At 43.2% G+C, this 24,241-nt stretch overlaps 3 protein-coding genes across 3 annotated transcripts in view; 2 read left to right on the top strand and 1 right to left on the bottom strand.

Annotated features, from left to right (window-relative positions):
- Nucleotides 1–1,387: 1,387 nt before the first annotated feature.
- The window catches only part of LOC110182648 (gamma-aminobutyric acid type B receptor subunit 1-like), a 101,559-nt gene continuing 78,705 nt past the window's right edge, over nucleotides 1,388–24,241 (bottom strand). The window contains exons 4-5 of the mRNA XM_086832920.1: nucleotides 11,012–11,032; nucleotides 1,388–1,604 (exon numbers count right to left, since the gene is read on the bottom strand). Coding sequence (XP_086689046.1) covers nucleotides 1,573–1,604; nucleotides 11,012–11,032 — 53 coding nt within the window. The 3' untranslated portion in view covers nucleotides 1,388–1,572. The remainder of the gene's footprint in view (nucleotides 1,605–11,011; nucleotides 11,033–24,241) is intronic.
- On the top strand, nucleotides 5,862–6,686 carry LOC110182646 (COMM domain-containing protein 3-like). Its single transcript, XM_020950714.2, has one exon. It carries the CDS (start codon nucleotides 5,992–5,994, stop codon nucleotides 6,625–6,627), a length of 636 nt encoding a protein of 211 aa, XP_020806373.2. The 5' UTR covers nucleotides 5,862–5,991; the 3' UTR covers nucleotides 6,628–6,686.
- LOC147643635 (uncharacterized) lies at nucleotides 12,598–22,258 on the top strand. Its single transcript, XM_086832921.1, has 2 exons — nucleotides 12,598–12,780; nucleotides 19,174–22,258. The coding sequence occupies exons 1-2, from the start codon at nucleotides 12,598–12,600 to the stop codon at nucleotides 22,063–22,065; spliced, it is 3,075 nt and encodes a 1,024-aa protein (XP_086689047.1). The 3' UTR covers nucleotides 22,066–22,258.

The raw sequence follows: 24,241 nt of genomic DNA, 5'->3' as shown, positions 1-24,241 counted from the left end.
ATATGCGAGACCTTTTGCCACATCCAATGCATAGAGTGTAAGATACTTTGCTGAAATATCACAGTCATCAGGCACTTTATCATTAACCATATTTCTACGCGCCAATAGATATGTTTTTAAGTCACCATACAACATAAACTCCATTATTGTATAAATGGGTTCACTTTGCAGACAAACGCCAAGTAATTTAATAATATTTCTGTGGTCGAATTTTTTCATGGCCTCTGCTTCTGCCAAAAAGTCTATACGATCTTCCATAGATTGGCCAGACTTCAATGTTTTGACGGCTACAGCAGTCCAGATCCCAGAAGAAAGCTGTGCCTCCCCTCCATAAACCATTCCAAAAGCGCCTTCCCCCAAACTTCGATTAACTACCACGTTCCCTTTTGGTATTTCCCATTTGTCTAAAGTATTATTTTTATTTAATGATGGAGATAACAAGTCGATTCCAAACATTTTCATAATCTCTGCCGAACGTTTCAGTTTACGACTGTACAGTTGCCTCCAAAAACAAAACGTTACAAAAAATATAAATGCTAATGTAAATAAGCAAATAAGTATCAAAATAAAAGTATTCATAATATTGCAGTCTACATGCAAAGTTCTTGCCAATATTGATAGGTTGCAATCAAATCTACCGTCTTCTGGGATCCTATCATTAGCCCAATAAATTTCTGAGAAGTTTAAAAACAATTCCCCCCCGTTTGTGTATCTATAAGTGTCATTAATTTTGAAAACTGGTTTGAAAATACCTACTTTATTAAAACTATTATTTCTCCACTGCAATACATCCAATTCAATAATACGTGATCCGTACCTTTTCTCTCCGTTGTCAAATGATACATTCCCTGACAAGCCTCTATAATTAGTTTGCCGAATAAGATCACCAAGATTTTTAACAACTTCGGGATTTCTTAAATTATTAAATATGGTTTTGTTTTCATAGAGTAATTTATGTGCGGCCTTAGCATATGTCCAAACTGCGTCATATGTAAATCCAGCGTAATAAGAAGGTTCGTCACCATATGTGCGTTTGTAAGAGTCCATCCAATCTTTAACTGTGATCATTTCTTGCATCGGTGAATTTGGACTTCCAAATGGAGTGAACCTTAAACTAAAATGGCTGTCGAATGCCTAGATAGAACAGTAAAATTAGTCAGTAGATAAATTTATTAATATAAAACATACTTTTTCGAACTGTTTTACGCTGCAGCTAGAATTAACAGATTTCCAGATATCCCGATCTTTTGAAAGCAAATGGGGAAGAAACCAAATATAGTCTTGTTGATGAGTCATCTAAAAATAATACTAATATTAGTAATTTGAGAAAAATATTCGGTTACTCGTTATAATATTATAAAAATATGGAATAATATTTTGCCTTTTATCCTTTAGCCTCCATTGCCTTATTATATAAAAAAAAAAACAGACACAAAAAATCTAATCCTGTGATGTTGGGAACGTCGTTGAAGTAGGGAAGAATTTTTGGGTATCGATTCTAGATTCAATGCCCGATTGTTAACCACACTTAGGCTTGTCGAACAGATGCGCGGGACTAAATGATTCCCAGCTCTAGCAGTACATGTGGGGCGGGGCTTGCTGTGCTGCAACAATGATATACAATGAGCTTTAAAAATTTAAATTTCTATGGAATATTTCTAAGGTGAATATCATAAGATGAGAGCGAGATGATAAACTATATTTTTTGATTTATTTTCCGACGTTTGAGAATAAAATTTCACCGTTCCACATTTTTGGCAACAATTACATCTGCTACTCTATTGTTTGTGAGTGCATTTAATTGTCTTGCATGACTTTCATGGGTCTTCTGCCTGCTCTGATAATAGTGTTGTGGTCGTTGCAATGCACTGTATTTGAAGCGGACTTAACCAATTGGACCGATTCAATTTGGAGGACCTTTCACTCTGCCACCAACACGGTTTGGGGGACCTCTCAGTCAGCCACCACGAGATAAAACGGTTATGTGGAGGACATTTCAGTCAGCCACCAAGAGAGAAAGGGGTTTTGGAGGACCTTCAAGTCAGCCGCCAAAGGGAGAGAGCGGTTGGGGAGACAACGGTTTTTGGATACCGTTCTGTCAGCCACTAACAAAGAGAACGGTTATTTGGGAAACCTTTCAGTCATTCACTAAGGGAGACAACGGTTGGTGAGGGCCCTTTCAGTCAGTCGCCAACTGAGACATTGGTTTTTGGGGGAACTTTCAGTCAGTCACCACGAGTGAGAACGGATGTTTTGCGGACAATCTATCATCCGCCAAAGAGAGAGAACGGTTGTTTCGGGGACCTTTCAAACAGCCACCAGGAGAGAGAAACGTTTTTGGGGGACTTTTTAAAAAGTCGACAAAGAGAAACAACGGCTTTTGAGGTACCTTTCAGTTAGCCACCAAAAGAGATAACGTTTGTTTGGGAAACCTTTCAGTCAGTCACCAAAGGAGACAACGATTTTTGGGGGACCTTTCAGTTAGTCGCCAAGGGACGGAACTGTAATTGGGCTTTCAGTCAGCCACCAACAGAAAGAACGGTTGATTGGAGGACATTTAGTCAGCCAACAAGAAAGAGAACAGTTTTTGTGGGTCCTCTCGGACAGAGAGAACAGTTGTTTGGATGAGGAATCAAAAGAAAGAACGGTTTTTGGGTAGCTTTTACTCAGCCACCAATAGAGAGAACGATATTTGGTTGACCTCTCAGTCAGCCATCAAGAGAGAGAACGGTTATTTGGAGGATCAATCATTCAGCCGCAAAAAGGAGAGAACAGTTTTTTAGGTGACCTTTTGAGACAGACATCAAGAGATGGAACGGTTTTTTGGGGTACCTTTCAGTCAGCTATCAAGAGAGAGATCCGGGGACATTTTAGTCAGCCACCAATAGACAGAACGGTTGTTTGGGACACCTTTAAGTCAGCCACCAAGGGAGAAAATGTTTGTTTTGGGGACCTTTTTAGTCAGTCACCGAGGGAGACACCGGTTTGTGGGGGACCTTTTAAATCAGACACCATGGGTGAGAACGGTTGTTTAGGGGACCGTTCAGTCAGCCCCCAAGAGGGAGAACGGTTGTTTGGGAGACATTTTAATCAGTCACCAAGAGAGAGAAGGGTATTCGGGTAGCTTTCTGTCAGCCACCAATAAAGTGAACGGTTGTTTGGGAAACCTTTCAGTTAGCCACCAGGAGAGAGAACGGTTTTGAAGGGGCCTTTCAGTCAGTCATCAAAGAAAAAAACGGCTTGTGAGTGACCTTTTAATCAGCCACCAATAGAAAGAATGTTTGTTTGGGGTACCGTTCAGACAGCCACCAAGAGAGAGAACGGTTATTTGGGAAACCTTTAAGTCAGTCACTAAGAGAGAACTGCAATGCATAAAAACAGAACATATCTACTTCCGGTGGAAAAGTCAAGTGTTGTCTTCATACCCAAACTAGGAAATAGGGAACACATTCAATCCAAGGATTACAGACTGATTAACCTGACCTCATTCCTTATAAAAAAGACTGGGACGGATAGTATTACCAGTGGAAGAACCGACTCACAGCTTGCATTCAGGAAATGCAGTTGCACGGTTACAAGTCTACGCAAAGTGGTGCAGTACATAGAAAAGGCAATACTATTTAAAAACTACACGATGGTCAACTTATTAAGCATAGAAGGCGCTTCTAACGACTTAAATTCATGGGATCCCATAGCAAAAAAGGAGTTGAAGAAGTCATCAGAACATTAATTGGCGCTACGCTAACGAGCAGCACTTCACTGTTTTGGCTGATAAACGTGGTCAACAGATAAAAAGCACTTAATAGTGAAAGAGCAAAAGTGGTAGCATTCCTAATGTCGAGGGCGCACACTAAACTTAATTCTTGGGCAAAAGCCTGTGGATTTGGAATCAGCCCAGGCTAAACAGAATTTATGCTCTTTATAATGAGCACAAAGATGCCCAGATTCAAAATGGTACAGAACTGAAACTATCACGGCAGGCAAAGTTTCTGCGAGGGATACTGGTTGCGCAACTGTCATAGAAATAAAACATCAAGAAAAGAGTAAAACAAACTGGTGCACTGATCCAAGAATTTAATTTGGCTCTACACAGCAGTTGTAAGACACATATTTACATACGGAGCACTGGAGCACCCAGAAATTCACAAGAGTATAAAGATCGTCAAGCGGAGATTCCCCGTGAACACTAAGATCCCGCTTCGTAGTAGCTCTGAATGCCATTCTAAATATAATACTGTTCCCTCATAAGCGCAATTATTAGAGCTTTTGACAGCCAGGATACCTGGTCTCTCTAAGCGCTCTCGTTTCCTTCACTTCTTCTTACGAACGTGTCCGGTAAAGCACGCGTCTCTGATCACTAATAAAGAAAAGCGAAGAAATAACCACTTTGACACATGGGGCCAGGTAGAGATCAGGACGAGTAAGTGGGACCGACCAGGTTCTAGGCAGCTACACCAATAAAAAGGTTCCGCTCGGCTTTCCGTAAGGGACTCTGCCCGTGGCTCGATCACGGTAGAAATTCGTTACATTGGTGTTGCGAAGAGTTCCGCTCGCTACCGCCGTCTGGCCTTGTCCGAAGGTGATAACCAGGGAGAGCTGCGAGATGGGGTCGCATCGCTGGACGCCGTGGACCGAGCTGTCGACTCCTCGTTCCGACGAATGGAGTAAATAGTGGACACTTTGGATCAGTCGCTTCACCAGTAGTTCGAGCAAATGTGGGCGACGACAGCCAGCATGCCGCCAGCCAGAAGCGATCACCACTCCGCGAGCACCTTGCGCGTAGGTGAGGCATCAAACGTGGACTCCGGACAGGCGCGGCACGCTTACAGCGTGCGACCTAATTTCGACGGCAGCCGTCCCTTGCCGGAATTTCAGCGCCTTTTAGACGACATGGCCGAGGAATACCACTGGTCAGAGGGGAAGAGATGCAGGAGCTGTATACAAGCCTTCGAGGGCGCTCCCAGCGCTTTCACGCCACCCTCCCGGAGGCCACGCTCCTCTCGTATGACGCCGTAACCGCCGCTATGCGCGAACATTTCAAAAGCAAACAAAGCCGGCTATCACGCCTTTTAATTGAAAATGAGAGTCCTTCGAAGACTTCGCAATGGAGCTGGAGCGTTTGGACAGATGCGTCCTGGGCGAGTTGCGCACGCGACGTATAACAGTATCATAGAGTATCATCCGGGAGTCCGGATACCAGGTCCCTATCATCAGCAGCAATCCGCGATCGCTGGCAGAGGCCCTCGACTTGGCTTGCCGCATCGCAGCACAATGTCGACGACGCCCACCGGCCGCCGTGATGACTGTCGCCGCGGTGCCTGCGATCGGCTGATGTAATCGGCTAATCACATCGGCGCACCCGGAGGAGGAAACCGAGGTCCTCGCAGAAACGACAAGGCCGGCCCAGGTTCCTCCCCGTGTCGTCCTCGGGAAACTAACTGCCGTCAACTTCTCGGGGCGGAGGCTGACGGCCCACCCCAAAAGCCCCACATTTACATTGTTTGATGTTGTGTTGATGTTGTGACCGGTACCACTGTCTCCTTACTAAGTGTTAGTGTTCTGCCAGAACGACTTCCGAGTACACTGTGCCAAGTGACTCTACAAGGAGCCTCGGCAGAACAATTCGTGGCCACCGCTTGAGTCAACGCCAGACTGGAAATTGTCGGGAGGCCGGTCACCCACGAGTTCTTGCTGGTGGAGGGCAGCATCCCTAGCCTCTTGGGTATGGACTTTCTGCTGCGCCATGAGACCACCGTGGATCTAAGGGATCTTCAGTTACCGCTCCCGTGGTGATCTCTGCCGCTAAATGCCCCGAATACCCAGCCTCGAAAATTATTTTATTCGACTGCACCCACCTGTATTCCGCCAGTTCTGTTAGTAAGTGCTGTTAAGCGCGTTTATTGTTTGTTATTGTTTACAGCCGCTTTGGCTCTAATAATTATTAATTATAGCTTGATACGAATAATCCATTGAGGAAGAAGTGGTTGCCACATGGCGACGCAAACGGAGAAGCCTCCCGCTGTGGATGCAACCACTGAGGAGAGTGGACTGCTCTCCGCAACCGTGGTGGCCGGTCTCAAAAGCCTGGGCAACATTATTACGCCCGCTCTGACCAAGATACTCATCGCAAACGCGCTGAAACTAACCCTTCACCCGGATGCAACTATTGCCCCCGTGCCGGAGATTTATGCCAGCAACGCGGCCTGTGCCAAGCAAAGTGAATATGCTGTTGTCACCCTGCTCTCGCTGGCCACCAAGAACGGCTGGGATGGCTTCACGCTCCGCCAACAGTTGGATCAGCTGTCCATTAACAGCGTGGCCATCGAGGAGCTAGCCCGCGTGTACGAGGACAATCGCAAGGATCTGGTGCTGCGGCAGTTGCAACTGGGCCACAATTTTCCGCACATCACCGACATCCAATGGCGCATCGCCTGCGATGTGAAGTCCTCCACTTCCGATTGCAGCACTGGTGTAGCTAGCTTCAACATCAATCTGGGTAACTTCCGGCCGAGTAGTGGAGAGCGAGTAACCGTCGTGGAGTTTGTGTGCAACGCCGAAGAGCTGCAGTCTTTGATCAACCGCCTGAAGGAGATAGAGAGACACTGCAGCCAGATGGCCGTGGCTTAGGAGGAGCATGACATTCTTAATGTTTATATTTCGCAGAAATATATATGTTTAACAGTAAATAGCGACACCCACGTAGCAGTTCGGTGCAGGTCGGAAAAACTGCTTCCTCTGGCATTGCTGGAACGTGGAAGCTCTCAACTGCCGCCCCATGTTCTCTTAGGCAGCACCTTGGTGCACACCTCAAGCGACACCAACACTCTGCACCTAGTGAACCTTAGCGCACAGGAATAGAGGTGGAGAACTATCGATAGTCGTCGCCATCGATAGTGAGCGATTATTTTTCTCAAACCATCGATAGTGTCGATAGTACTATCGGTAGTGTTATGCTTTTTAATTTTTAGATGTAAAAAAAGCTATAAAATGAAATTCGAACAAAACTTTATTATATTTTTAGCTCTTTAAAAATAAAAAATTAATTAACTAATTTATTTTTTTGATTAGGGATTGTATAAAAAGTACATCGTCGAACTGTGTATTCGAGCGGAAAAGAAGTACAAAACTAATTCTTTTTTAAAAAGAGCATTAGGAGATTTTTACTTTCAGCTATACTTTAGCTTTTCACTATATTTTGGCGTTCCACTTTCAACTTTATTTTTTCTTTGTGATGTGATAAGCCGCGTGCAAAACTATCGATAGTGCAGGGCTGTCATCGATGGCGGTGCGATAGCGCCAAACCATCGATAGTGTCGATAGTGCCATCGATAGCTCTCCACCTCTACACAGGAATACATGAATGATAGTGCGACAGGTGGAGCCCGTGGAGCCTATGCCCACATCGAGCCCAAGAGTAGACGGGGATGGAGCATTCTCCCTGCTGGTTCTCTACCATGGACCTCCAGAGTGGCTACTAAGACAGCGCTTACGTGCAACGCTGGTCTGTTCGAGTTCAACGTAATGCCGTTTGGCTTGAGCGATTGATGGACGGTTTGTTCTCCGGTTCTACTCGGAAATTCACTCTGGTTTACCTCATCGTACATTCTCGTACCGCCGAGTAGCACCTGGATCACTTGCAGCAAGTCCGCGATAGATTGCAGAGCGTAGGGCTGAAGCTGCGCCCGAACAAGTGTCATTTCTTTCGGACCGAAGTTAACTATCTGGGTCACATTGTTAGCCGAAAGGGCTTAAGAGCGTGTCCAGAAAGGGTTCAAAAAGTCGTCGACCCTCGACATCGCTCGCAGCCAGGAAAAGGACCCCACTCTCGCCTTCATTTTGCAATGGGTAGAGAAGGGAGAGCGACCAGTAAAACCTGCAACATGGAATGAAAGCTCCTAAGTAAAAGCTTATTGGCATTTGTTCGAGCAGCTCTTCATGGATAAAGGCCTGCTGATGATTACTACAAAACGGCAGACCCAGCTCTGGTAGTACCTCGCTCTTTTTAGGAAGGAGCAATTCGAAGCGCCCATAACTCCACGACCGGTGGACACTTTGGCATAAAAAAAGACGATTGCCAAGCTGAAGAAACGCTATTTTTGGATCGGACAAACCGCCGACGTAGCCATTTGGTGTGACCGCTGTATCGATTGCAATGCCAGAAAAGGACCTACTCGTCGAACGGTAGAACAACTGCAGCCCAAAGTTCTAGGCGCTCCATTCGAGCATCTTGCGATCGACATACTGGGTCCGCTGCCCACAACAGCACTAGGAAACCCGTACATTGCTGTAGTGATATGCTACTTCACCAAATTTGCCGGAATGCATCGGATTAAGGACGAAACCTTGAGTCAGAAGGATTGCAAGCTTGCCTGAACCTGCCTGACGTGGAAAAGACTTGTACTACACCGTTCCACCCTCAATCGGACGGAATGGTTGAGAGCATTAGCCGAACTCTTCTGGACTATCTGGCGAAATTTGCTGCCGCAGATCAACGCAACTGGGACCAATTGTTGCCGCTAGCGACTTGGTTCTCACCGACGCTACTAACACTGGGACGCGAGCTCCGGCTACCAAGCAAATTGTTGTATGGGCGACCGTCCCCGAATCCGGAAAGTTACCCCGCATTCGTAGACCAAATGCAGAACCGCCTTCGACAAACGCAGCAGATTGGACGACAACATTTAATTGCGGCCGCCAACGTCAACAAGTCACGCTACCTCCTTCGGTCGCACCCAGTGGAGTTCGTCGTTGGAGACGAAGTATGGCTATACGCTCCTACTCGAAGGGTGGGACGATGCCCTAAGTTGCAGTCGGATTGGACCCGCCACCTTCATCCGACGTCACTCTGATCTAGTGTACGAGATCCGTCTACCAAGGAAACGTACACCGCCTGTCACCATATCGGGACCCGAATCCCAGGTAATTGCCAGGACGCTCGAGTCTGAGAGGGGGCTAATGTAACGAAAACCGCCAGATTCAAAGAGTCCGCGATATTTATGGCCGTTGGCAATGCGAGAAGCCGCGAATTCCCTCATAAGCGCAATTATGAGAGCTTTTGACAGCCAGGATACCTGGTCCCTCTAAGCGCTCTCGTTTCCTTCTTCTTCTTATTATTACGAACGTGTCCGGAAAAGCACGCTTCTCTGATCACTAATAAAGAAAAGCGAAGAGATAACCACTTTGACACATGGGGCCAGGTAGAGATCAGGACGAGTAAGTGGGTCCGACTGGGTTCTAGGCAGCCACACCCGTTAAAAAGTTCCGCTCGGCCTTCCATTGTGAACTATGCCCGTTTCCCGATCACGGCAGAAATTCGTTACAATACCAACAGAACATTTTATCAGGAACTCAGGTACGGCTTAAGGCTTATCCTGAGCGTGATAAACTATCGGGTAAGAGCAATGTTTATACTACTATATACCCTAGGTAGTGTAACTAAGCCAGATGAGGTATCACCCTACACCGACAGCTCGAGGATGAGCTACGGGGTAGAGACCGAAATCTTTGCCGAGAACTGGGGAGTAGTGTTCTAGGCGGAGGTACTCGCAATACTGATATTTATTAAATAGCGACCATCAGAATTTCAAGGTAAGGATATATTTAGGCAGCAAGGTGGCTATTAAGTCTCTAGCAAATGCAAAGACTGCATCTAAATAACCCACCTACCATGATTTTTGACGGATCAGCCAAGTTTCTGACAAATGTGCTAATGACAAATTAGCACCTATCGATACAACCCAAAGTATTCTTACTCATTTCAATTAGACCCCGCATACTCCATCGGCTGTCTCAATTATTTCATTTTACAAATAGATGTTCTGTGGCAAATTTTATTTTCGTGTGTGCATATTGGGAATCCAAACAGTCGATGGTAAAAATTATTAAACTTGCTCTATATTTCTCAGTTCTTTTAAATGGCGTATACCCATATTTTTTTGTCTATTTCTTTCCTTTTTTTAATAATATTTTTTTATCAAACATAATATAAATAAAACGTATTTCTGTTCACCTAAATATATATTTAATTTACAGTTTTACAAATATTTTATTTATAGTTCTGTACATTTACTGAGCGTTCGTATGGCAGCTATGCAATATATTCATCCGATTTTCATGAAATTAAAACCAAAATATTTTGATAAAATACAAATTAGCTAGATCCCAGAGCAAATGAAAATATTTTAAAAGAGATCGATTTTTTTTTATTTATTTCCCCATTGTAAAACCCAAATTCTAAAATAATAAAAAAATAGTAATACATATGAACGTTGATGCACTTTGGTCAGTACACTCAAGTACCCCATTTGAAACCAAGCAAGTGTCTTTTCATTATAATTTGTAATCCATATAATTTGCTCATATGACTCTAAAAGGTTCATGCAATTTAAAAAGAGGTTTTACAGTAGCGCAACACTAAGGGCATATAGGATCTAGTATTTCTACTTGGTGAAAATTGAGCTGACTCAATAAGTCAGCACTTTCCACATCACCATAGATGAAGATCTAATAGAAGAAGCTTTCCTTTAAACTAGGACTGAAATATAAGTTCGATTTGGTCATAAGGCCTATACCTCCTTGTAATTTGAACTTAATTAAAAACCGAACTAGCTAATTAAAACCAATTAAAATGCCGTAGGCAATTAAAATATTAACAAGTGCATCCGGTAAAGCCACGAAGCCAAGTCATATGATCCGGCCCGTTCCGACATTTATACGAGTGAGAGTATGTAGAAGGCTAACTACAAAGTTTCATTCAGTTAGCTTTAAAACTGAGAAACTAGTTTGCGTAGAAAAGTCAGACGTACAAAAGGACATACGGATAGAAGAACAGACGGACAGAAGGACATCTATCGACTCGGATGTTGATCAAAAATATATATACTTTATATGGTCGGAAATGACCCCTTCACTGCTTTGCAAACTTCTGACTGAAATTATAATACCCTACAACGGTATACGAACTATGAATGGAGGGGATGCTTATTTTAGATTAGAATACAAATTTGCATACCTGAAAAATCTGTATGGTTATCTATAAAAAAATAGATGATTATTAAAATCTGCACATATACTTGTTTTCATTAAGCTATTAAGATTTAATGTGCTTTTTATTAATAAACAATCCCAATTTATCATCAGCCAACATCTTCATAACCGTATAATTGAATATTAACGCTACCATCGAGCGAATTAAATACTTTAAAATAAAAGTTATGAAGTGAAAAAATATTCTGTGGTTTTAATTGCCTGAACATGACCAGTAACCACCGCTGGTACATATTCGTGTTATTGCTGAAATCGCTTGGAATATAGAGTTACATTCTTGAAAATTTGCTCTATCCATGAGTGACTAATAGTGAGGTACAATTTCAGTTCTCTATAGAGGAAAAGAATTTTTTTAATGTTAAAACTGGAACTTAAGAACAATACGTTGTCCGTTTAATTTGACGAATTCTAATGTTCTCATAAGCGCAATTATGAGAGCTTTTGGCAGCCAGGATACCTGGTCCCTCTAAGCGCTCTCGTTTTCTTCTTCTTCTTCTTATTACGAACGTGTCCGGAAAAGCACGCTTCTCTGATCACTAATAAAGAAAAGCGAAGAAATAACCACTTTGACACATGGGGCCAGGTAGAGATCTGGACGAGTAAGTGGGTCCGACCGGGTTCTAGGCAGCCACACCCGTTAAAAAGTTCCGCTCGGCCTTCCATTGTGAACTATGCCCGTGGCCCGATCACGGCAGAAATTCGTTACAATACCAACAGAACATTTTATCAGGAACTCAGGTACGGCTTAAGGCTTATCCTGAGCGTGATAAACTATCGGGTAAGAGCAATGCTTATACTACTATATACCCTAGGTAGTGTAACTAATGCCAGATGAGGTATCACCCTACACCGACAGCTCGAGGATGAGCTACGGGGTAGAGACCGAAATCTTTGCCGAGAACTGGGGAGTAGTGTTCTAGGCGATGGTACTCGCAATACTGATATTTATTAAATAGCCACCATCAGAATTTCAAGGTAAGGATATATTTAGGCAGCAAGGTGGCTATTAAGTCTCTAGCAAATGCAAAGACTGCATCCAAATAACCCACCTACCATGATTTTTGACGGATCAGCCAAGTTTCTGACAAATGTGCTAATGACAAATTAGCACCTATCGATACAACCCAAAGTATTCTTACTCATTTCAATTAGACCCCGCATACTCCATCGGCTGTCTCAATTATTTCATTTTACAAATAGATGTTCTGTGGCAAATTTTATTTTCGTGTGTGCATATAGGGAATCCAAGCAGTCGATGGTAAAAATTATTAAACTTGCTCTATATTTCTCAGTTCTTTTAAATAGCGTATACCCATATTTTTTTGTCTATTTCTTTCCTTTTTTTAATAATATTTTTTTTATCAAAATGAAATTTTAGTTCGATTTGGTCATAAGGCCTATACCTCCTTGTAATTCTGTTCCTATAACTTTTAGGTTATGGCCGAAAAAAAAAACGAGGCGCAGCTCGCTCTTGCCGAGCGAAGGCAAAGTTAACAAAATGACGTTAAGTTAGATATGGCTCTCTAGTCATCGATCTTTGTTAGTGACGCTATGTGGGGCGTACACGAGAGCTCCTTCTATGGGCCAATTTCCGTGAATTTCGGAAATCTCCTTTTGGTTCTCTACGGAACGTTGAACACAAAACTACTGCGCAACAAGGCGGCAGCAGCAGCGGCAATGAACGCTGTGCAAACCCCGGCGACTCTGGCTGAGACCCATCGTAGCGAGCTGCAGGTTAGAAACGACAGTTTCTCTTCAGACGCAAATGAACTCACTTTCGAACTGAATAATGACACACCATACTAATTGCCCATTACGTTGGCTGGATGCCTGCACACAATTCAATATTTTGCGCGTTTACCCCTTATTTTCCATTTTTTCGCTTATTAGGACTGCAAGTGTGTATCAGCTGCCGCTTGGGGAGAAAAACAATGGCCGCCGGAACGAATCGATATTAATTATCGATCTGGAAACAATTTTAAGCTTGGCCTTGTGAAAGGTTAAACCAAGCGTTTTATTTCGTTCTTCTTTATTTCACTCGTCACAACCAAATGTTCCACTTCTCCCGTTTCACATGATCATTTCATCTGCTTAACATAGGTTTATATAACATAGGCTTAACATACATTTGATTAACATACATGGGATTAACATACATGACTCTCTGCTAGCGTACTACAGCATCAATATCTTTTTAGATTTGGCCATTCGGATCTAAGCTTAGCCTGGCAAAGCCCTCACCAGTGTTAACATTTCGACTATTAATCGATATCGGTTTCCGTCTAAGATAAATTCTAACCAACAATTAATTTAGGGCAATAAGAAAAATCGTTTAGCTTTGTAGTCGCTACATGCCACACAAATCCTTACTATTTGAATACTCTATATCATTGATTCTACACACTTCGTCCAAACCATTAATTCTACGATCGCCTCGAATATAATAGATAAAATATACCGAGATTATGTAAATAGTGACATGGACTATGAGAATTTTATCGAAAATTTCCCGAAAGTGTTGGGAGAAAAAATATGGATTTATCCTAACTTCGAAGGATGATTAAATGAATTGTGGACGATGTCGAAAAGAATTTGATCAATTTAATTTACTTTAAAAAGATGTACTAAAAATCATATTTATATTAATCTTTCCAAGTGAACGGACGTGTTTTTTTCTTGCGCTCTCGTTTTGTGTTAAAGTTTGAAAATAAACAACGGGGTTAACTTAAATTTTCAATTTTGTGTTAAGAACTTCCCATTCACTTCGCGTGTGCATGCAGCTTTTCTAATTTGTGCTGCTAGTGCTAGCTTTTGCATATTTTGCATTTCCTTTTTGTGTCACTTGCTCTTTATTTTTGCTATTTATCTCCCACGCTCGCTTTCGCTGGCCGCTGCACTTTTTAGTTACTCTGATCTCCCACGCTCTCTCGCTCTCGCTGAGACTCTTCACTTCTTATCTTCGTAGATCTGTTAATTTTTTTTTCTCTCCTTTTCAAGAACAAGTACAGTGTCCGCTGGACACCCAATTTAATAGCCTTACGCTATTAAAGGAGTCTCCTAGGCGCAAAATAACTGCAATTGGTGGGCAGCACGTAGACGGACCCCAACTACCTGCAACGGGCTCTCAGCAGCAGCCTCCCTCGGCACAGCCCTCGACCTCAGCATTAATTCCAAGAGTGCTGAGATTGAGCGCTAGAAAAGATTCGGCACCCGAATGTGCAGCGGGAGTGCCCGTACCGCCGGTGCTTTCTGTTTTGTCCCCTGGGGGGTCTCAAATATTGACCCCTCAAAGTCTCGTGTTTAATGATATATCTGCCCAGGTTGTTAGGCCCGGAATACCGGCCGACAATGATACGGCAGATAACCAATCCGCCTTGCAAAAAACCCTTATAGCGGTTCCACCGGCGAGAAATATTTTTGTCTCCCGGCTCTCTCCTGATCAAACATCGGAAGTTGTTCTCGCCTTTATACAAGGCAACACCAAAGCAGATAAATTAAAGATAAAGGTGGAAAAGCTTAAATTTTCTTACGCTAGGGATATTTCATCTTTCAAAAAGACATGTCCCTAACGAGCTCTTTAACACCATTTGCTCTCCCAACTTCTGGCCAGAGTACATTGTTGTTAAGGAGTTCGAAGCGAAGAAAAAGAAAAAGCGGCCTGTTGGAATAACTCTTCCCAGGCTTGATCATACCACTGCGCCTTCTACGTCTTCCAATCCCGACCCAAAAAACTAACCTACTCGCTAGGTATTTCCTATCAGAATGCAAAAGGCTTACGTAGTAAGCTTCCAAACTTGTATTCTGATAGCCTTTCGTTTGCATCTCAGGTTATTGTGCTCACAGAAACTTGGTTAAAGTCGGAGATTCTGAGCTCCGAAGTTTTTCCAGCTGTGTTCACAGTATATCGGCTTGATCGCCGTATCAGACGCGGAGGTGGAGTTCTTATAGCGGTGGACTCCTCACTCACGTCAGAATTATTAACCTTCAAGGAATGCAACGATGTGTCTACATACCTCAAAATAAATATCCCTAACAAGCTCTTTAACACCATTTGCTCTCTCAACTTCTGGCCAGAGTACATTGTTGTTGAGGAGTTCGAAGCGAAGAAAAAGAAAAAGCGGCCTGTAGGAATAACTCTTCCCAGGCTTGATCACACCACTGCGCCTTCTACGTCTTCCAATCCCGACCCAAAAAACTAACCTACTCCCTAGGTATTTCCTATCAGAATGCAAGAGGCTTACGTAGTAAGCTTCCTAACTTGTATTCTGATAGCCTTTCGTTTGCATCTCAGGTTATTGTGCTCACAAAAACTTGGTTAAAGCCGGAGATTCTGAGCTCCGAAGTTTTTCCAGCTGTTTTCATAGTATATCGGTGTTGGCTGAAGTCATAATTTGTGAAGTCTAGTGTAGTTAGTTTAGGGCGAAGGCGAGAGCGCAATAAAGCTCTCTCGCGCTCTTCGCGAATTCGCCTCGCCTTCGCCAACCTTAGATAAGCTAGGCTAAGCAGATGAAATATATGATTCGCATTTTTTACACTCGAAGCCACGCACCACCTTTTTTTCGTTCGCCAAACGTCTGCCACCACAACTCGGTTTTTCGTAATTTAATTTGTTAATGTTTCTAATAAACTAATTAGAAAATTCATGGCGCCCCCGGGTGGACTAGACAACAAAAGGCAACATAATTAAATAATTAAAAATAGTGATAGTGACACAATATATATATATATACATATAAAGACATAAATATATATAAAATATATAAAAAAATACATAAGTGCAGTGAAACAAGCCAGTGACTAGTGCTTGAGGAATTTGTTGCCCGCGACGCGCTGTTAAATAAATTTAATTAAATAATTTAAATAAATTAACCGTGTCGGTCGGGAAAAAACTCTAACTCCAACTACTGCCATCAACGAGGGAGCAAGAAGCACAGGAAAGTGGCAGCTGGAATATATTTATATATATATATCACCAAGCAGAGGTATTTGTGCAAAAAATTGAAAGCTGGAGTAAAATAAATTTATTGTTTATTGTCTTGTGCTGAAATATTGCACCTCGCTTTCAATTCTTGGCACATACGTATTATAGTAGAGCAACATTGCATGTATTTATTCAATTATATATATTGTCTAAAATTAACATATACATACATACATAAAATTGAACCGCACTTGGACGCAACATTTATTTATGTTATTTATTGTATTATATTGCAATCACTGTCGCCCCCCCCTCTCTCGTTAGAACTCGCTTTAATAGTTGGGAAGTTAATCCAAGCTTGCGCACCAATACATAAAGCCTTATATACTAGCAGCTGCAGCGGTGAACTTTTTCGTTTTCGCTTTCGCTTGTGTGCCGGTGTAGTCGTTGTTGTTGTTGGGCTCTTTTAGTTTGGCGCGCTTAGATTAGCGGACCGCCAAGTGACGCGCTACCCTGTTTTTGTCGGGTATACTCTTTTTCGGTCATTTGATTGGTGGACCGCCAAGTGACGCGCTACCCTGTTTTGGTCGGGTATACACTTTTCGGCGTCACTTGCACCCACTATTATTATTGATACTGCGTGACTCGTTTCAATTAAATAAATTATTGTCATCAGAAAAAATATTTAATAAACTTTTCGAACAAAATAAAAATATTAATTTGTAATATTAATTAATTAATTATTAATATTAAATATTTATTAAATTAAAAAGAATATTTATATATATATATATTTTTATTATTTTTAATTGAGTGTTTATTTGATATTATTTATATTAGATTCGAAAGCTATAATTAATACTTTCGTCGTCTTTCTGCTTTAAACAATAATTTTCGGCCATTATTATAATTCTTGGGAAAATTAATTTAATTAATTCGTAAAAATGAGCCATGATACAAAGAATAAGTCTCTTCTGGAGGAGTTAAAAAGCAAGCTCCAAAATAGGGTCAGAACCATTCGCCGATTAAACGAGCGGCTGGAACAGGGTTCGATTCCGATTTTAGAAGAAGAATTGAAATGTCGACTCGAAAACTTAAATGCTTCAATTAGCAAGGCAAATCAAATCCAAGAACAGATAGAAGAAATAGATAGTGGCGATGAATATGGCGACGAGTTGGAAGAACTTAGCATCGTGACCAAGGCAAAATTGATGTCATTATTATCTGCCATTAAGACAGCAGCCAGCAGCGAAACTCCGGGATCAGCTGCGGCAGCACCAACTCGTGCGCGACTTCCGAATCTGGCATTGCCAAAATTTTGTGGAAATTATTCGGAATTTAAAAATTTTATTAGCCTCTTCGAAACTTTGGTTCATAAAGATGCCAGCATTCCAGTTATCGAAAAATTTAACCACTTAATCTCATGTCTCTCTGGTGAAGCTTTAGGAACAATTAAAGCTTACCAAGTCACCGAGAGTAATTACGAAAAGGCGATGGCCAGTTTAAAAAAGGTTTACGATAACGAATGCCTCATCTTTATGAATAATATTTCAACATTGTTTAGTCTTCCGAAAATATCGCATCAATCCGCATCCTCCTTGAGAAATCTTATCGACACTGTTTCGTCGATTTACGGTTCTCTGCTATCGATAGGAGATGATACAAAAATTTCAAACGCAATGTTGATATATTTGGTATTAAATAGAGTCGACCCAGTGACCAAACAAAAATGGGAGGAACAGCTCGATTATGAGACATTGCCACTTTGGTCCGATTGTGAAAAAATGTTAAATCGCCGATACCAGCATTTATCGGCTGAAGAATCAACAAAACCAAAGCTGGAAAAATTACCGTCAAGCAAACCACATAATCGAAGCTCATTTTCGTGTTCCTCCTCCAACAGCAAGCCTCAGCAAACTTGTAGCTATTGCAATGCAGAAGATCATTCACTACAGAATTGCAGCCCGTTTGGGCGTCTCTCTGTAATGCAAAGGTTCGAGTTTGTTAAGTCAGCCTCCTTATGCATCAATTGTCTGCGAAAAGGCCATACTGTGTCAAAATGCAAGGGAAAAAAGTGTAGAGCTTGTGACCGCTCACATCACATTCTGCTCCACAGATACACAGTGCCTGATAAAAGTTTAGCGTTGCCACCCCTTCAAGAGAATATTTCTCCTCCTTTTAACCAAGAGCAGCCTTCCACGTCACATGTTATGCATGCTACGTCATTGGACAGGGTAATCTTGGCTACGTCAATCGTAAGCGTGCGCACCAAAAGCGGCGAATACGTTTTAGCCCGAGCACTTCTGGACTCTCGGTCTCAAACGAATTTCATAACGGAAAAATTAGCGAACCGCTTACAGATTCGTAGAGAGGAGTCGTGTATCAACTTACTTGGTATTGGCGAATCCAATTCTCAAGTCAAGAAAAAGATACACACCGTGGTGAAGTCACGAATAAATGGGAGTGAGTTCTCGTTCGATTTCTGGATTTTAAAATCGATCACCGGTTATCACCCCGATCAATCGGTGAACGTTAGCGATTGGAAGATCCCAAAGAACCTCCCATTAGCAGACCCCTACTTTTACAAGTCACAAAAAATTGATATGCTAATCGGAGCCGAATCATTTTTCGAATTGCTAGCTGTTGGTCAAATTAAACAAGGTCCTGACTATCCAACTCTTCAAAAGACCCTTCTTGGTTGGGTTGTCTCGGGGAGATATAAATCTGCAGCCCCGAAGCAAGTTGTGAATAGTTTCAGTTGTAGTGAAGAATCGTTAGTGTCGATCGACACCACGCTACAAAAATTTTGGTCACTGGAGGAAATGCCAAATCCTAAGAAAATTCTGTCGCCTGAGCACAAATTATGTGAAGAGTATTACAGGAAGACTACTCAGGTATTGCCATCAGGTCGGTTTGAAGTAAGGCTGCCGTTTAAATCTGACCCTAAGGGGTTAGGCAATTCCTTTGATGTTGCAAAACGGCGGTTTTTGTCGCTTGAGAGAAGGTTGTCTCGAGATCCTGACATAAAGACCATGTATTTGGAATTTATGGAAGAATATCTCGCCTTAGGTCATATGTCGCCTACAGACAACAAAATTCCTTCCACTCCACATTATGTCATTCCCCATCAATGTGTGTTGAGGCCCCAGAGTACGTCAACAAAGTTGCGCGTTGTTTTCGATGCATCGTGCAAAACGTCGACTCAGGTGGCCTTAAATGACATCTTGATGGTGGGACCGACAATCCAAGAAGAGTTGTACTCCACTCTACTCCGCTTCCGGCTGCACAGGTATGCCCTGACTGCCGATGTAAAAAAGATGTATCGCCAAGTGATGGTTAACGAAGCGGATAGGCAGTTTCAACTCATAGTGTGGAGAAGAGACCCCTCTGAATCCTTGAGATTATACAAGCTCAACACCGTTACATATGGTACTGGACCAGCCCCTTTTCTTGCTATTCGGTGTTTAAAAAGGTTGAGTGAATCTGCGAAACTTTCATTCCCTAGAGCTGCCGACGTAATTGGATCCGATTTTTACGTCGATGACATGCTAACTGGTGCTGCATGCGTAGAGGAGCTACGGACAATCAAGTCTGAAGTGTCTCAGGTTCTTCAAACAGCTGGGTTTGAATTGACAAAGTGGTTTTCAAACTCACCTGAGGTCACTGCATCTGAGAGCACAGTTAAGTCGATACCTATCTCGGACTCAGAGTCAACTAAGGCGTTAGGAATATCTTGGTTGCCTAGCGAAGATGCCTTCAAATTTAAAATTGACGATTCTGTCATGGGTGTCCGAGCGACAAAACGGAACATTTTATCGGTGACATCCAAGCTGTTTGACCCCCTCGGCTTATTAAGTCCCATTATAATAAAAGGAAAGATCCTATTGCAGGAACTGTGGCTTAAGAAGTTAGACTGGGATGAGTCAATTCCACTGAATTTAGAAACGGCATGGAATATGCTAAAAAACACCTTGTCTCAATTAGATAAGATAGCTTTTCCTCGGTTTGTGCATACCGATCCGATGTCACCGGTACAATTACATGCCTTTGCCGACGCATCCATGAGAGCCTATGGAGCTTGCGTCTACATTCGTAGCAAATCTGCCGAAGGTTACAAAGTATCGTTGTTGACTTCAAAGTCGAAAGTAGCGCCGCTCAAGACAAAAACGCTCCCAAGGCTTGAGTTATGTGCCGCTCACCTTCTCGCAGATCTCTGCCAGAGAATCAAACCGCTGATAAATGTCCCTATCGAGCGAATCGTTTACTGGTCGGATTCGGAAGTCACTCTCCATTGGATCCGATCTCATCCATCGTCGTTGTCGACATTCGTTTCGAACAGGGTTGCGGAGATTCAGGAATGGTCAGGACACGCTACATGGCGGCATGTTCCAACTAAGCAGAACCCAGCAGATATAGTGTCTAGAGGTTGTGACGTCGACGAAATTGGACAGTCTATCTGGTTTACGGGACCTCAATTTCTGAAGGACGAGGAGGAGAACTGGCCCAAAAATGTTCATTTCGAACCGGATGAGGAAGTCTTGCGGCAGGAATCAAGGAAGACTGTGGTCGGACTGACCGCTGCGGTGCAAACATCCGATTTGCTAGACGTCATCGAGGGATTCTCGTCACACCTGAAACTGCTGAGAGTGTTCGCTTATATGTTCCGCTTCATAAGAAAATGTAAAGACAAGAGTATAGTTTTCGAAAAAACTCTGTCACCGACTGAATATAATGAAGCATTTAATAAGATAGTCGAAATAATCCAGAGTCACGAGTATCAAGTAGAAATAGTAAAAATTCGTAAAGGTTCCAAGGTCGGCCCAAGTCTTCAGCGGTTGAACCCATTCATCCATGAAGACACCGGCACTTGGTGCAATTTTTCGTTGTTGCGAGTTGGGGGGCGACTAGCAAACGCTCCTATATCCTACGATGCCAAGTTTCCCTTGCTGTTGACGAAACGCTCCCAATTTGTGCAGAGCTACGTCCGGCATCTGCACCACACAAATTTTCATGTCGGCCCTCGAGCACTTGTGAGCATCCTACGACAGCGTATTTGGACCATAAACGCTCAGGAACTCTGCTGTCAGACAGTTCGATCGTGTGTGCGCTGTTTTAAATACAAGCCCCGACTGATGACTCAAATTATGGGAAATCTTCCCGCAGAAAGACTCCGTGCTCTCCGCCCATTTGCAATATGTGGCGTTGATTTTTGTGGCCCTGTTTATACGACATTGAAAATACGAGGAAGGCCCCCATATAAGTCCTACATTGCATTATTTGTTTGTTTTGCGTCCAAGGCGGTTCATTTAGAAATTGTTTCAGACCTAAGTACTGACTCTTTTTTATTGGCTTTCCAAAGGTTTATTGGTCGCCGAGGATGTCCCCAGACCGTGCACTGCGACAACGCGACGAACTTCGTCGGAGCGAGTCGCCACTTCCAGGCTCTTCGCGAGAGGCTCGAGGAGCAGGCAGACGCGATTCGCGAATTCGCATCAAAAAGCGGATGCGAATTTGCGTTCACACCCCCTCGGGCTCCGCACATGGGCGGACTATGGGAGGCAGGTGTCAAAACTGCCAAGCACCTACTCCTACGAGCGGTGGGCGGCGCACTCCTCAACGCAGAAGAGCTGGGGACAGTCCTCGTCGGAATCGAGGCCATGATGAACTCGCGGCCCCTCGGAGCTCTCAGCCAGGACCCAAGCGACGGAGAGGCACTCACTCCAGGACACCTGCTGACAGGCGGGCCCCTCGTCGCAGCACCAGCACTGCGGACCCCGGACCAGGCGGGTCTCAGCTGCTTGCGGCGATGGCGGCTTGTCTCGTCAGCCAAGCAAATGTTTTGGCGGCGATGGTCCCGGGAGTATGTGCTGGGCCTTCAAATACGAGGCAAGTGGCACCACGACCAGGAGAACGTCAAGGAGGGACAGCTCGTCATAGTGGCAGAGGACAACCTGCCGCCTCAACAGTGGCTCCTCGGACGGATCGTCGCAACGCACGCAGGGGAGGACGGCATGGTCAGGGTCGTCGACCTTAGACGGAGCGATGGAGCCATCTTCCGAAGGGCGATCCACAAGCTGGCGCCGCTTCCAGGAGGTTGAAGCCGTGGAGGCGTTCAACGGGGCCGGTGTTGGCTGAAGTCATAATTTGTGAAGTCTAGTGTAGTTAGTTTAGGGCGAAGGCGAGAGCGCAATAAAGCTCTCTCGCGCTCTTCGCGAATTCGCCTCGCCTTCGCCAACCTTAGATAAGCTAGGCTAAGCAGATGAAATATATGATTCGCATTTTTTACACTCGAAGCCACGCACCACCTTTTTTTCGTTCGCCAAACGTCTGCCACCACAACTCGGTTTTTCGTAATTTAATTTGTTAATGTTTCTAATAAACTAATTAGAAAATTCAATCGGCTTGATCGCCGTATCAGACGCGGGGGTGTTCTTATAGCGGTGGACTCCTCACTCACGACAGAATTATTAACCTTCAAGGAATGCAACGATGTGTCTACATAACTCCATTGTCGGAACTTCCTATTCATAGGAATCACCTTTCCGCTATTCAGATGGTTTCCAGTAAACTTTTGGATAGAGACCAGTTGGTAGTCCTAGGAGATTTTAATATCCCTGGTGCTATTTGGTGCTCAAATAATTCCACCAATACTCTCCATACATCTACACAACATGACTTTATCGCTGGCTTGTTCGACATTTCGCTGTCTCAAGTCAATCATGTTCGAAATTCCTTACAGCGCTTGCTCGATCTTTGCTTCATCTCTGATCCTGCGAGAGTCAGTTTAGCAAGGCTGGCGCCTCTGACGCAGCCCGAAGATTCTTAACATCCAACTTTCGATGTGACCCTTGATATCGGGTGTGACGTACAGAATATTTCTGACCGTCCAGTCAATAAAGTCCTATGTTTTCGCAAGACGGACTTTGAGCGGCTGAATAATTTTATAAACGAGTTCAATTGGTCCGATCTATACAAGTGCACTGACATTGCAGTTGCCGTTGATATTTTTTACAGTGCCATGAATTCATTTTTTACTGAATGTGTTCCGTTATATTATCCGCCAAGCTCGAATAAACCGCCGTGGTTTACTAAAGAGTTGAGCCGACTTAAAAATAAAAAATCTAGACTGTATGCTAAATTTAAATTCACCGGTTCTCAATCTACCCTTTCATCTTATTTATCAGCTCGGTCAAACTTTACCGTGCTAAACGCGCAGTGATATAAAAACTATTTAACTCGTTGTAGGGCCCAGTTCTCACAGGACCCAAAACAGTTTTATTAACATAAACGTAAGCCGAAAACAAATCCTTCCTCGCTTTCATTTAAAAATACTACCGCAAATAATGATCAGGCAATAGCCGATCTATTTTCGCAGTTTTTTCAAACAACTTATGCAAACTCCTCGTATTTACACCAGACTTATTCCTATGACATACCCAAATCAAACTTAATTTTGTGTCCTAGCCTAAACGAAAGCTCTTTCTTTTAGATCTTCATCGTTGTTCGGAGCAGACCGCTAGCGCCTAATCATGCGCACATGGGAGTTTGGCTGCACCTGCTGCGCTTATAGCTTTTTTCTTTTCTTATCAATTTTTCCCTCTCTTCTTCTTCTGTCGCCTTATCTTTAGGCTAAGCTAAATTGTAAGCGTTTTTATATATGTTAAAGTAAAGCATTCGATCGGTAGTTGCAGCTCCGACCAGAGAAGTGAAACGAAAATATACACAGCATTTAATTAACCTAATTCGAGCGTTAGTTATTATTGCTCAAGGGTGGCAAATTGGTTGTCTTCCCCATAAACAATCGTGTCAAACCAGTTTATTCGCCAGGTCCCGACGGAATTCCTGGCTGTGTGCTCAGGTATTGTACCGACGCACTGTGCTATCCCATTCTGAAATTGTTACCCTTGTCCTTAGAAACCTCCCACTTTCCCATTATTTGGAAGGAATCGTTAATTATTCCTCTCCACAAGAAAGGTAGCAAATTGGATGCCAGCAATTATAGAGGAATCTCTAAGTTGTCGGCCATCCCTAAATTATTTGAAAACATTAACACCCCTCACTTTATAAATGACCTGCCCAAAGTCTTTACTAACGGATGACGTCAAGCTTTGCGTGCAATACAATGACGTTGCCTGCCAGTCGGATTTACAAACAGATCTTAATAATTTTCAAACTTGGTGCCGTGTAAACTTATTAAACTTAAATGACTCGAAATGCAAGCTAATGACATTCTCACGTGTCGTTCCTGAGCTTGCTACTTACACGCTGAACGGC

This window comes from Drosophila serrata, unplaced genomic scaffold (genome assembly GCF_035046125.1).
Source record: "Drosophila serrata isolate PLE 108 unplaced genomic scaffold, ASM3504612v1 contig_255, whole genome shotgun sequence".
Lineage (NCBI taxonomy): Eukaryota > Metazoa > Arthropoda > Insecta > Diptera > Drosophilidae > Drosophila > Drosophila serrata.
Note: the sequence above shows the minus strand (reverse complement) of the source record. Positions and strands in the feature narration are given on the sequence as shown.

Coding starts and splice junctions, on each gene's coding strand:
- LOC110182646 (XM_020950714.2), top strand. CDS start 5,992: ATGGCGACGCAAACGGAGAAGCCTCCCGCTGTGGATGCAACCACTGAG.
- LOC147643635 (XM_086832921.1), top strand. CDS start 12,598: ATGTGGGGCGTACACGAGAGCTCCTTCTATGGGCCAATTTCCGTGAAT. Junction 12,781..19,173: donor CCCATCGTAGCGAGCTGCAG/GTTAGAAACGAC, acceptor ACGTCGACTCAG/GTGGCCTTAAATGACATCTT.